The sequence below is a fragment of the Chrysoperla carnea genome, chromosome 3, assembly GCF_905475395.1.
Source record: "Chrysoperla carnea chromosome 3, inChrCarn1.1, whole genome shotgun sequence".
In the NCBI taxonomy this organism is placed as follows: Eukaryota; Metazoa; Arthropoda; class Insecta; order Neuroptera; family Chrysopidae; genus Chrysoperla; species Chrysoperla carnea.
This window is the reverse complement of record NC_058339.1, coordinates 4,463,324-4,476,778: the sequence shown is the minus strand read 5'-3', so window position 1 is coordinate 4,476,778 and position 13,455 is coordinate 4,463,324. Positions and strand designations below refer to the sequence as shown.

The following is a 13,455-nucleotide window of genomic DNA, read 5'->3' as shown; positions in this document are numbered from 1 at the left end:
CCTCCATGTATGCATAAAAATGTACATTTTGAAGAGGGGATTGTAGGTCATTTCCCATTTTGGCGGATTTTTATGGTTTTATCAAATGTAAGCTCCTTAAAATCCTATGAAAGAAACTTTCTTTTCCAAATTTGTGAGAGGTAGTTTCAGCAAATTAAATATATAGGAACGAAATTTTAACCTATGATGGGTAGCATGCTGTCATGCATTTAGAAACAGAAGCATTATTATCTAAGGGTTATTGACTGTTAGAACATGTAACTGTTGTATCTTGACAACAAATTTACTAGGAATCGCTGATTTTTTGGAGAACAATGTAGTTAAGGAGTTGAAGAAATAACTCACAAAGCCGTTTAGTCAATTTATTACAAATTATTGATATATTAACAGAAAACTAACTAAATAAAAACAAATAAAATGTTTAGAAACGTAACAAAGTATTTTAATTTTCATAATTGACATATTTTTTGTCGAATTTTCCATCTCAATCTTGAATGACTGTTTTCACCAGGAATTTTTTTTCGTTCCCATTCTTTTTTATACTGATGATACAAAATAACTGGGTCAGTTTCTAAATGTGTATTTTTCGCAGATGTAACTATGCGAGGAACTGAAAAAAGGAAAAATTAGCGTAATGGCTCATGAAAAATGCATCGAAAATATTAAGATTAGCAAATTAGAAAATCTAAGTTTCCATGAAAAAATCATGCCCGGATTTGCCAGATTTGTCCAATACGGCAAGAATACGGCGGCACAAGCGCCAAATGATTAGAGTATAGGCATCTTTTGTCTTTTCATTCAATAAAAAAATCAACTAAGTCTAGCTATTTAAAAATCCAGCAATTCTAAAATCTTCATAGAAAAAATAACTTACTTGATTTTTTACTTGTTACTGATTTCGCTGGTACAGATTGACATTCGCGAACAATTTTTTTATTTGGAATATTTGATAAACAAGTCGGTTTATCGTCTACAGATTTCGCAGAAGGTTCGAGTAATGGTTTTTTTTCTAAACTTTCAATATTTTTATTCTCCTTTATTTTATCTATATTTTGATTTTCTTTTAATACATCTGGACATCTTTTGGTTGTTTTAGCTTTTGAACTGATCGTTTGAGTCGAATACAATTGTTCGGATTTTTCCAATACTACTTCCGTGTAATTTTTCGTATTTGTTTGAAAGTTGCATTTCTCTTCGTATTTCATTAGTTTCCTTAAATCTGTAAATAATGGAAGTGACATAATTAATATTAAGGTAGTGCTAAAATATTTGATTCATATGCTCTGCCCTTTTTATGAATTAATTTTTGGACATTCTTTGCGCTATCAATAATACCTTTTAAGAATTCTTTCAATTGTAAAGTGGATATATTATAATATCCCATTTCATTTAAGTAAGCAAGAACAGAAGAAGGATCTAACTGCTCAGTCATATTGCTATTTAAAAATTTACTTTTCATTCATACAATTTCCACTCTAAATATGAAAATTATAATAAATATTTATATTATTTAAATATTTAACATTTTTCCATTTTATTAACAACAAAATCAATGGACACTTAACATCACATCACTTGACATTTATGGCCGTTACTTAATTATGTTTAAATATTGTCTATGGTTAATCCCGTTAACGAATTCGTTCAATTGTATTCAAGATTTTTATTGAACGTAAAGTCATCTCCTTCTTTACTTAAGTTGTTTTTATTTAAATTTATGTTAGATAACTATGGAAATTATCAAAATATATTTAAAAAACCAAACACTTTATCATAACCATAGACTTATATTAAATTTACAAGTCTATGGTACAAATCTCCAGTCTATTTCAGTGATGATTAAAAGGTGGTCAGAAACACAATCAAAAGCTAAACAACGTTTAACTTTTTACGAATTGAAGCTGCTGAGGATTTTTTCTTCAGGATTTTTCAAATGGCAGAATGACCTAAACTGACTTTTTATCATAGAAAAGTATATCCTATTTTTATTATCAGGATTAATGGATAGTGGATTCCTAATTTGACGCTCAAAGCCAGCGTGAAGCGTCATCATGAAGTTATGATGACGAATCGATTTTTTTATCCGGATCGCGAGAAACGTACCAATCTCATGGAAATATTTTTCTGCAAAAATGTGAATTACTCCTACAGAATTCTTACTTTATCTGGAAAACTCTGAATTTCACTTAGTTTTAATGAAAGACGTAATGATTTTGGACTCTATCAGAAGAGTAATTCAGAGGAAAAAAAGAGTTATTCCGATTATATCTGAGACATTCAAAAAACTGCCCTGCCTGTTTGTTATTATAGACTATATATCGATTCTTTCAGAGAAATAAAAATCGTGCTGCTGCAGACGAATGCGTGTGAATAGTCACATCGTTAATTCAAATTCCATTAGTCTATATTCGGAACTCACCGAATACTCATAGATGATTTAGAAAAATATTTGATACGAAGTTATGATGAAAATGTATTTTTGCAAAACATTTTGAGTACCACTGTTTTCGAAAGTGACAGTTGAGTTTATAGTTTGATGTTGTTAATTTTTAAATTTGAATGAAAACAAGTTTTATATACAGCGTTTTTAAAAACATATTTTACTTTAAATAAACAATAATCAATAATCAATATGCCAAAAGAAATGACAAAATATACACGATTAGAGAATATGTTAAATGAGAATTATCATAATACTTTTGAAACGTTTCAAAGCGAATTAAATGATATTTCTCAAGTAAGTTTCATGTGTTTAGGATTGTTCTAAGTGATCGTTATGATATTTCATATTTTTTTACAGAAATATTTCAAATGGACAGAAGATATGTTAACATTGGTTCATACGAAAAAAGAAAGAAAACGAAATATGCAAAGAATTAGCGAAGAAAAAACAGGTATTTTTCAATAAATGACTCCCCTAATTTTAAAAGGATCAGGCTATTCGGACGCTATCGTATATTTAACGTGAATCTCACGCTAAAATAATTTGGAGAAAATGATTAGCGTGTATAGAATATTATCTTAGTTTATGGAGCTTTGTTTAGACTTTCTCAAGATCAATGAACAGAGTTAACCAAAAGCCAAAAAAAAACCCGCAAGCTCGTGCTAACTTGGCCCTTAAATCTGTTAAATTTTCAACACCTCCGACACCGGATTTATAATCTATGAAATAAATCCTTTATTTTGGTTTTTTTATCTTAGGAGCTTCTTTTAAGAAAAGGCATTAAAGTTAGCGTTAACGTTAGATAGGCGTTAGATACACGATAATGCCCGAATAGCCTTAGGTACCGTTTATTTTATAGAACTTAATACTTTTGAGTTGATGACGGTGAACAAATTTTGAATTAATTTTTTCTTTAAACAGAATTTAACAACGAAAAAGATAAGCGTGTAACACGAAAAGCGTCCAAAACAGCTGAAGTAGAGATTAAAAAAGAAAAACGGTCCGTACAACATGATCAAAACAATTCTAAACTGGTAAAGGAAAATAAAGAAAATGAATTTCCAAGGGATGTTGACGTTCGAATAACTAGACAAAATAAAAATTCAAAAACATTCAATTTGAACAATAGTTTATTAACGGTTGTTGTAAAACAAGAACCGGAAGATCAGGATCATGGAAATAAAATTGCAAAGACTACAAATTCAGCAAAGAGTAAAAAATTATCGAATTCAAGTAATTTTGACGAGAATCTGAACAATAGTTTAGTAAAGGTTGTTGTAAAACAAGAACCAGATAAGGATCATAGAAATAAACCAGCAAAAACTACAGCGAGAAATTCAAGAAACAAATCGAATTCAAGTAATTATGACGAGGATGTTCAAATTCAAAATTTAGAACCAGAATTAGTCATACTTAATGACAGTTTAGAAGAAACTGTTAATAATGCCCCAAAAAATAATCTTAAATCAATTGAAAAGAATGCATTCAATAAAAATTCAAATTTGCAAAGTAATGGAATTGTAGAAAATTTAAGTGAAGAATTACATCAAAAATTCACTGAAAGTAAGGGCCATAATATGGCTACACAAATTTTGAATAAGGTTCTGATGCAAGTTTTAGATAAAAGTTCAGGAAGAGTTGGCGCGTCAAACTGTAGGACGCCGATCAAAGAATCAAATGGAAAAACATCTTATTTGAAAAATCAACAATTATTATTTAAGTATGTTCTTTTCAGTAAATTTTCTCGAAAAAATGATTTCAATAAAAGTTGTTAATTTTTTTATAAGGAATAACTTTTACATTTAAGCTTTTGTTCTATCTCTAACGGTTTACAAGATGGATACTTTTTTATTTGATTGAATGAGCAAAAAAATTCCATTTAAAAATTAGCATATCTCTGTTAGTTTTGAAGCTAGAAAGTCGAAAATTAAACGAAAATGTGCACAAATACTTCAGCTAGAACTTTTAGTTGAATTTTTTTTTATTTGATGCATAGTTTTTTTGTAATTTGTAAAAAATTGTTTAAAACCTCCAACTACCCCCTAAAAAAGCGGGCTAAGTACGCCTCTGAGATGTCGACTTTTTTTACTATGTTTTTACAACCTAATAAACAACTAATAAAATTTCACAGATGCATTAATTTTGTGTTGGTTACCATGATATTCTATTTAATTTTATTAGACTATAAGTAGGTAATGTAGAAAAAAAATGGAACTTTCTTTTTTAGTCCGTTGGATTCAGTTAAGAAAAAAGTTGAAGCTTTGGAGAAATTAAACTCAGGTGAACTTAATTATACACCTTTAAAAACTACCAGAGTTACTCGAACCAAAACTAAAGCACTTCAACTGAATGATGAAAGTAAAGACAAGTTCATTGAAAAGGTAAATATTATTTGTACTAATAATCAAAAATAATAATTACAATAAGGTCCGTGCGCAGGTATCATACAAGAGGGGTTTCCCCCCGTGCACACGGGCCTGATATTAATAATTCTCAATGCAGATTTTTATTGAATTTCAGGATTCTATGAAATCAAATGTAAATAATATAATATCACGTCTTCAAGATAAACAACCTACAGACGCCGAAAGAATATTAAAAAAAGATACAAAAAAGAAAAATGGAGTTTCTGTCACAAAAGTCGTAGAACACATATCGAAGAGCGAACCATTGAAGAGGTCATTACGAACACGAACTGTTCAAGTAAATAAAGAAAGTGAAATATTGAAAAAAACAAAACCAGTTGAAAAAAAGAATGATAAAAAAAATGAAGCAAAACGGAAAAGAATAATTAAAAAATCCCAACAAAATGAAAACAATACGGAAATTAAAAAAATGAAAATTAAAGAATCGAAATCAACTGTAAAAACTGAAAAGTTCATAAAATCTAAAACAGTTTTAGATATTAATACTGATGATGAAACTGAAGATGAAGAAAATACAAAGCGTACGATACCAATGTGGAGTAAACCCATGTACCGTCAAATTCAATTAGATAAACAATTTTATATTCCAAGAAATATTTGTGATACTCTGTTTGGATCAAAACCAACCAGTATTAATTTAAAAGATCTATTTCCTGAAATCACTGGTAATCGATTGAAAAGACGATCTAGTGCGATTTGGACTACACCACCTCGTTATTCTTTAATGCCAAAATATTAAATAAGAATAGATAATTTTGTATGTTTTGAATAAATAATTGTTTTTATATTTTTGCTAATTTTTTTTCGAATTTAATAAATTTTCATGTAAATAAACGTTTATATTAAATAAAATTATAAAAATTCTCCCTTTTTTTAAATTTATTTTACTATTGATAAATTGTAAGTAACCTGGTAGTTCAAATCGGAACCACTGAAAACGGGTCCACTTCCAGTTTTAATTAGTACGAGTTTTTATCGCCAGTTGGCGGAGTTTATCTGATTTGAATTTTATTTTTTTATTGGTCTTTAAAAATAGCGAGTTCAGGTATTGCCATCTGGTAGTCTAAATTGGAACTGCTGGAAACGGGCCCACTTCCTGTTTTAATTAGTACGAGTTTTTATCGCCAGCTAGCGTGGTTGCAACTCTCAGTTATCAATAGACAATGCCTTCAGAATCCAAAATATTTAATTTTACTCTATCACATTCAAATTTTATCCAATTTTGATCAACCAAGTATGTAATCCTACTAAATTTGGGTCATAATTTTCAAATTTGTACTCAAAATTAACCTAGCTCTAATTAGTTTCAAGAATGTAGAGACCTGGTCCTAAAATTCAGGACATAAGTGATAGGTAGCGAAAAACTGACATAGCAGCTGAAATGAATAACCCAAAATTAGTGGGTTTCAAAAAAATTTTAAACTTAGTATACCTTGATATATATTTCATATATACAGAGTGCAAAACTTTAAACATGCCAATTCATATTGATAAATTAATAAATACTCGAACACTCTGTAAGTCATGTGACGTATTTCATAACCTAAAATTTTAATAATTTGTCAATAAGTAATTTTATTGTAATCGTAAAGATTTAATGGTAAAGACAACAAAGACTCTTCGTGGCTGTCAAAATAAACGGAAGAAAAAAAAAAGTGTAATAAAAAAGTTGAAATCGTGATGGAAAACAATTTTTGGAAAAATTCAAAGGATGTGTTAGATGACTTCGAACTTCTTAGTGATTTTTATGATCCAAACGCACAAATAAAATGGAATATTACGAAAAATTTACCAAGATCTACGCGTGGTCGAGGTACAAAAATTGTAGATTCTGATACCGATGAGGATGAAAGTGATGATTTAAGTTTAAGTGGCTTAAATTACAATCAGGAAGATTTGAAAGAAATCGATTCCGTACGAGAATATGAAGTGCAAGATGCCTTGAGGAGAGTACGTATTGTCCTTTTTCTTTATTTTTTATTTTTCTAGTTTCTAGTCTATTCATATTACAGCCATTCTGGGTAAAATTAGACCATCGTTGGAACTTTAGAGCAGAAAATAATATATAAAATTTTTGTTTGTAATTAAATTATAGGCATGTGGTGTTGGTCATTCAAATCATGTAATTGAAAGTCATTGGCGTGCAGGAACGAGAGACATACCAGAAAGTGAAAAAGAAAACAATGCCCAAAATGTAGAAAATGATTTAGATGCAAAGATAATTGAAAATACGAAGCAGAATGTAAACTCTAAACCTGAATCGAGTAATGATGAGAAAGAAAATGCGTTGAAACCAACAAAAGAAATGAAAGGTAAAACAAAGAAATGAAAAGTTCCCTTTCATCTGAGCCTGTCATTTCCATAGCATGATGCTCTGTAATTTACTGAATCAAAGAATGACCACGATAAGCCCGTCTTGATTACTGGCCAAATTGTGTATAACCACAGCTAGACCATTCGACTGTGCTCGTCTGAAACTTGCTAGAGCACAGTTGAGAGAGGTGGTGGGACTGTTGATAGGATACTTCGATGATCCCACTTGGAGGGCCTGAATGGAGGATGACGAAACCTCCATACATGTTATTTGCACCTGCAGAAATCTGCAAGTGGAAATAAGGTGTCTGCAAGACGTTAGATTCAGAATGTTCGGGTCCGAAACCTTGAATCCATCTGTCCTGGGAGATATTTCGACGGAAAAGCTAAGAAAAGATATTTCTGTGTCACGTCTGGCCTCGACAAAATCCTTTAGCTTCATCCGATTTTAATAGCGCCTCCTACCCGAAGACGTCTCAAGAAGGGCACAGAGGACTCTTGGTCTAGGTGTTAGGAACCCACTTGCGGTACTCCCCTTTTGTTTTATTATTATTATTAACGTCACTAATGAATGATATTGATTAATTTTCACAGATTCAAATTCACATTCGAATACTGAAGTAAGAAGAAATGGATTATCGCGTAGAACGACTTATGTTCGTAGACCAAATACTGAAATTGGAGACCATCAAATATCATCTGTAGCTTCTAGTCAAACCTCTAGCCAAGAAGAAGATATTGTGGTTCATTCAGCGGAAATATCAACGAAAGAAAAACCGATTGACGACATGAATAATATTTATGAATATTATTCTGATTCATCTGATGAGAATATTATACTTGAATCACGTGATTTAGACGATATAACAAATTTATTTGCCAACTTGAATAATAATACAAACGATAAAAGAAAAACGAATCGAAAAAAATATAAAGCGGTTGATATCGATGTTAAATTACCAACGCAATTACCAAGTACATTAGTTCATAATGAATATACAAAAATACCAACGAAACCGATATCGTTTACCAATGCTCTTACTGTTCAATCTGTGTTAAATCCAAATGCCAAAGAATTTTATTCATCGTTTAGTTATAACCGTGATGATAGTTTTAAATTAGGTTCGGAAAAAGATTTCCCTCCTCTTTCATAAATCTTAACTTACCACTATTATTATTTTAACTCCAAGTATTGAGTAGTTTTAAGAAAAATATAACAAACTTGTAAATATTATCGAAGATAATAAATGAGAACTCTAGGATATATCGAAATAAATTTCGATTTTTGCCCCAATTTCCTAGATCAGTTTTTTGTATTTTTAAAATACGTATTTTCGACTACCAAGTAGTCATCTCATTGGCGAAGCACTATTCAACTGATGGAAGTTGATTGGCTAGCGCCACTGATACTACAATTTGACAGATACTGTGAACAGTATAAATTGTAGGTACACGAAAGTATCATTGTGCAGTCCGCCACCAAATTAGCAAAGAGGAACATTCATAATAAGAGTAATCACTAGCTAATTCTAACTGATGATGACTACTTGGTAGTCGAAAATACCTATTTTAAAAATACAAAAAACTGATCTAGGAAATTGGGGCAAAAATCGAAATTTATAACAAACTTGAGCAAAAATGAACAAAACGAACGGTTTACTATATATATAATTTACACTTTTGCATAGTGCATGCATCCCACGAGTGTGAGAGAGTACATACATAAGTAATACATTAGGCAATATGTATAAGAAAGAGATACTATTATAGTTATGATTTCGTGCACATGTTGTAGTTTTGGTAGTAGACACACAGCATAGTATAGTGAACCATCTTTGAGTTGCATGTGGGTCACTACCGAAGCTACAACACATGCAAGAGAACATATCTATAATAATATCTCTTTCTTAAACACATTGCTTAAAGTATACATATGTATGTACTGTTTAACACTCGTGGGATGTTCTATGCGAAAGTGTGGTGAATTACAATATATATTAAAAAAAGCAAATCCGTCCTAATTCAACCCAATTAAATTTGTGCTATAAATTAATGATTAAAATAAATAAATGTGCCTTAAGTCTTAAAATAGGTACCAAATAAATTTTGTTATTTTTATTATATTTTAGAGAACAATAAATATTTTTTTGTACAAACTGTTATATACATTTATAATTTCCTTGAATATCCTAATAAAACATTCAAAAAGTGTGTGTGTCAGCTCCGACAAATAGTGTGCTGAGTCCGTCATTTTATTTTCAGTTTCAAACAATAGATGTTTAGTCTGTTATTGATAAATGGTAAGCAATCAGGTGGTCTAAATTGGAACTACTAAAAAGCGGTCCACTACCTGGTTAATAGTACAAATTTTTATCGACAGTTGGCGGGATTTATGTGATTTAAATTTGAATATTTTAATTGGCCTTAAAAATGGTAAGTATTGCCATCTGGTAGTCGAAATAGTAACTACTGAATTCGGGTCTATTTCTGATTTTAATTAGTACGAATTATTATCGCCAGTTGGCGAGTTGCAACTCCCAGTTATCAATCCCTCTTATGATTAGGCTAAGTTGGCTGAATGTTCCTTATAAAAATTATTGATTAAAATCGGAGCTGTTTACCAACTTTTTCTATGCATCTCGGCTTATTTGTTGTACTATATGTGGTTATTCTGTATCCATGGGTAACAATTACTCTGTGTGCTGTGCCTGTCAGGTTATTGTCAGTTTCAAACAATAGATTCTTTGTCGACAGCACACAAGTATACAAGTTATACACACGTCTTACTAAAAAGTAAAAGATGCACACGATAAGTTGCGCACTAGATCACTAGATTTTTACTTTTAACTTTTTTTTCCATACCGGGCATCTCAAATGAAAATCGATTCTTAAGAAGTTAAGATTCCAAAAATTTTTTCAATCCAAATTATTTTGTGGGTAGTCATAGATACACAGAATAAATTGTTGAGAGGTTGACTTTTCAAATTTTACAACTTTTATATTAGAATTGTTTTAAATTATTAAATTTTATATTTAAAAGGTGTAATGCCTATTTCAAAAAGACCTAGCATCGAATATGAAAAAGTGAAATTATATGATCAACCAGATGTAAAAATTAGAACAACAAATTCAAAAGATAATTTACATTGTTTACGATGGGTTACAAATAATTGGACGCATAAATATGACGGAAATATGTTTAAAGAATGTGAACATGGTGTTGGCACATACACTTGGAATGAAACCGTAAATAAGACGGTTTATGAAGGCAAGTTTTATGCAAATAACTTACATGGCTATGGTCGTGTATCCTACGATGACGGATCAATATTTGAAGGGTTAGTACATTTAGAAAATCTTCTTGTTTCTTAAGATTGAGCTCTAAGCGAGGAAATTGATAGATAGATTTGTTATGCATCAGAGCTGCGAACCACATATCCAATTTCTCAATGCCGTAATTGTCTCGAGAAATCCGCGAGGGTTTCATCAAATTTTCAAACACGTACGCTTGCTTAAAAACACTCGAGATAAGTGAAAAAAGAATAAAACGAATTTGAAGTTTTTTTTCGATCGATATCTCAATGACGGCGGGAATCAAACCCGCTACCCTAGGCATAGGATATGCCTCAACCAACTGAGCTACTAGGGTGACTTCCGATGTATAATGACTGGATTATATATAAAAAGACTGTGACGAAAATTATTCTCATTAATTCGAGCTTTGATATAAAATATTAACTTATTTTACTCCTAGATTATTTAAAATGAATTTACGATTTGGTCCTGGAATATTTACTTACTGTAATGGGGAACAAGATGTTGGTATATGGGATGGCAGTTATTTAGTACGTTTAAGTCAAATCGTTTATTCTGAATGGGTATCCAAACTCGGTGCAACAGTTTTGGGTAAAGCAAGAATGTTAAGATATCGAAAGATAATACCAATAGAACAGAATATTGAACAAAAGAACCATACAAATGATAATGATCAATCATTTTCATTATATTCTGATTGTGTTCGAGATGTGAATAGTACATTTTTTAACAAACCCGAATTCGATGATATATTTATGAATAAAAATATATTTTATATCGATGTTATCGTTCCGGATAATTCTACTAAAATTAAAGTTGATGATCGTGGAATATTTTTAATCGATAATGATAAAAAAGAATCAAATAAAACGAATAAAATTAAAATCAATAATTTAGTAGCATGGAATAATAATGATTTTTTAATAGAAATTTTATTATTTACCTTTTTAAATCGAGAAATGGAAAATCTAATAACACCAAATATCGGAAAAATGTTAGTTGGTGATCGTTCAGTGTTTCGAACCCCTGGTACACTTGAACAAAACTCAGTGTTATATCTTAAATATTGTAGTGAAGGTAAAGTTAAACATTTAGAGCGTTTAATTTATCATTGTCATGTCTATCCAAATGTTTGTGATGCAAAAGGTAATTCTGGAATTATCTATGCTTCATCCAGAGATCAACATAATGTTATTAAGATGTTATGTAATTTAGGAGTTGATTTTAATCAATTTAATGATGAATCATTAACAGCCTTAAATATTGCGTTATTACGATATATATCAAAATTATATAAGATTCAAGATTGGGAGAATGCATTTATTTTACCGTTAATATGTTATCCAAGTGAATTAGATACTGGAAAATTATTTGAATGGAATGCAAGCCAATCAAAAGCCAGAGTGAATCTTATTAATGATCCAATCGAAGATATAACAAATGATACAAATTTAACGAATATATTGCATTGGGCGAAATCAGATACTCAATTACTTGAAAACTATAATTATATTAATTTACGAGGGCAATATGATAAGACCATACCTGGTTAGTACAATTGAAAATAAATATCTAAAAGGAAATAGTGAAAAACTGACATCACAGCTGAAAAGAATGACCTAAAAATAGTGGGTTTCAAAAAAAAATTTCAATAAGATCGGATCAAATTTGATTGTGTTATTAAAAAATCAAATTTTTTAACTTTATGACGTCATCAGAATCCAATAAATTTAATTTTGCTCTATCACATTCAAATTTTATCCAATTTTGATAAACCAAGTATGTAATCCTACTAAATTTGGGCCATACTTTTTAAATTTGTGGTCAAAATTAACCTAGCTATAATATGTTTCAAGAATGTGGAGTCCTGGTCCCGGAATGAAGCATATGAGTGATAGCTAGCGAAAGACTGACATCGCAGCTGATACTTAGTCCAATTTAATTAAAAAATCAAGCCTTTTATTCAAAATTTTAACAAAATTAGGTTAGGCTTCCCCCTGAGAAATCGATTTTTTAACTTTGGTAAATTTCAAAGATGAAATTTATCTCTTTATTATCATGATTTTTTATTTAATTTTGTTGTGATAGGTAATAAAAAAACTTGTATATTTGTATTTGTGCCTCTTATGAATGTTAAAAGACCATATTTGGACGAAAAGTTAAAAAAAATTGAAAAACAAAAAAGAAAATCTCTCACAACTAAAAAACCGTGCTCTAAAAAAAGAATACCATCACCAATTATCGAACCGAAAGTTTCAAAAATCTCTGAAAATTTAACAACGAATGCTTTATTATATAATGAAATGCAAAATAAATCTTTTGAAGACATTGAGGAAACTGTCATGCTTCTATTAAAAGGTGGATCAGACCCTGAGAAGTGTAGTGTACCACTTGCAACAATATTTCTGGGTGTTTTTTCATTAAATTCGAATATTGTTGAAGCTCTTTTAAAATTGAAAGCTGATCCAAATTGTCGATCGCCTGAATGTATTGGATTTTTAACACCATTACATTTTGTAATGTCCTTAAAACTTTGTCGTGAATTATTGGATATTACAAAATTACTTTTAGAATATGGTGCGGATCCAAATCTTCGAGCAAGTTCCAATCATTGGTCGGTATTGAAATCGGATATAAGACATCCAAATATTATCGATGATAACATGGGAATGACTCCTTTACATCTTCTATGTATCCGAAATGATTTAGATGCTGACATATCTGGTTATTCGTTCACTCTGGCAAAATTACTTTTAATGTACAAAGCAGATCCAAATCTGTTGTATATGGGTCATTCTGCTTTGTCTTTAGCAATGATTAATGGTAAAAAATGTATGGTAAAGGCTCTTTTAGAAACTAGAATGGTTGATCCAAATCAAAAATTAGCAGATGAAATTGGTGTTCCATTGACATTATTTTTAAATTCAGCTTATTTAGAATTTTTACCAATTGAAGTGT

At 30.3% G+C, this 13,455-nt stretch overlaps 3 protein-coding genes across 3 annotated transcripts; 2 read left to right on the top strand and 1 right to left on the bottom strand.

Moving 5' to 3' along the window:
- Positions 1-354: 354 nt before the first annotated feature.
- LOC123296444 lies at positions 355-1,474 on the bottom strand. Its single transcript, XM_044877917.1, has 3 exons — positions 1,336-1,474; positions 875-1,219; positions 355-610 (listed from the first exon to the last, which is right to left on the bottom strand). Exons 1-3 carry the CDS (start codon positions 1,457-1,459, stop codon positions 450-452), a joined length of 630 nt encoding a protein of 209 aa, XP_044733852.1. The 5' UTR covers positions 1,460-1,474; the 3' UTR covers positions 355-449.
- Positions 1,475-2,625: 1,151 nt separating this feature from the next.
- Positions 2,626-5,608, top strand: LOC123295699 (inner centromere protein B-like). The gene is made up of 5 exons (XM_044877125.1): positions 2,626-2,737; positions 2,801-2,894; positions 3,365-4,163; positions 4,671-4,824; positions 4,964-5,608. Exons 1-5 carry the CDS (start codon positions 2,633-2,635, stop codon positions 5,606-5,608), a joined length of 1,797 nt encoding a protein of 598 aa, XP_044733060.1. The 5' UTR covers positions 2,626-2,632.
- Positions 5,609-6,411: 803 nt separating this feature from the next.
- Positions 6,412-8,691, top strand: LOC123295207. The gene is made up of 3 exons (XM_044876456.1): positions 6,412-6,819; positions 6,965-7,181; positions 7,777-8,691. Exons 1-3 carry the CDS (start codon positions 6,550-6,552, stop codon positions 8,334-8,336), a joined length of 1,047 nt encoding a protein of 348 aa, XP_044732391.1. The 5' UTR covers positions 6,412-6,549; the 3' UTR covers positions 8,337-8,691.
- Positions 8,692-13,455: the final 4,764 nt, after the last annotated feature.

What these genes read in the sequence shown, in the direction of transcription:
- LOC123296444 (XM_044877917.1), bottom strand. Translation starts at nt 1,459, where the DNA reads ATGAAAAGTAAATTTTTAAATAGCAATATGACTGAGCAGTTAGATCCT. An exon ending in ATTGAAAGAATTCTTAAAAG is followed by an intron (nt 1,220 to 1,335) that starts GTATTATTGATA and finishes CATTATTTACAG; the next exon opens with ATTTAAGGAAACTAATGAAA. An exon ending in AGTAACAAGTAAAAAATCAA is followed by an intron (nt 611 to 874) that starts GTAAGTTATTTT and finishes TCCTTTTTTCAG; the next exon opens with TTCCTCGCATAGTTACATCT.
- LOC123295699 (XM_044877125.1), top strand. Translation starts at nt 2,633, where the DNA reads ATGCCAAAAGAAATGACAAAATATACACGATTAGAGAATATGTTAAAT. An exon ending in AATTAGCGAAGAAAAAACAG is followed by an intron (nt 2,895 to 3,364) that starts GTATTTTTCAAT and finishes TTCTTTAAACAG; the next exon opens with AATTTAACAACGAAAAAGAT. An exon ending in AATCAACAATTATTATTTAA is followed by an intron (nt 4,164 to 4,670) that starts GTATGTTCTTTT and finishes TTTCTTTTTTAG; the next exon opens with TCCGTTGGATTCAGTTAAGA.
- LOC123295207 (XM_044876456.1), top strand. Translation starts at nt 6,550, where the DNA reads ATGGAAAACAATTTTTGGAAAAATTCAAAGGATGTGTTAGATGACTTC. An exon ending in TGCAAGATGCCTTGAGGAGA is followed by an intron (nt 6,820 to 6,964) that starts GTACGTATTGTC and finishes ATTAAATTATAG; the next exon opens with GCATGTGGTGTTGGTCATTC. An exon ending in ACCAACAAAAGAAATGAAAG is followed by an intron (nt 7,182 to 7,776) that starts GTAAAACAAAGA and finishes TAATTTTCACAG; the next exon opens with ATTCAAATTCACATTCGAAT.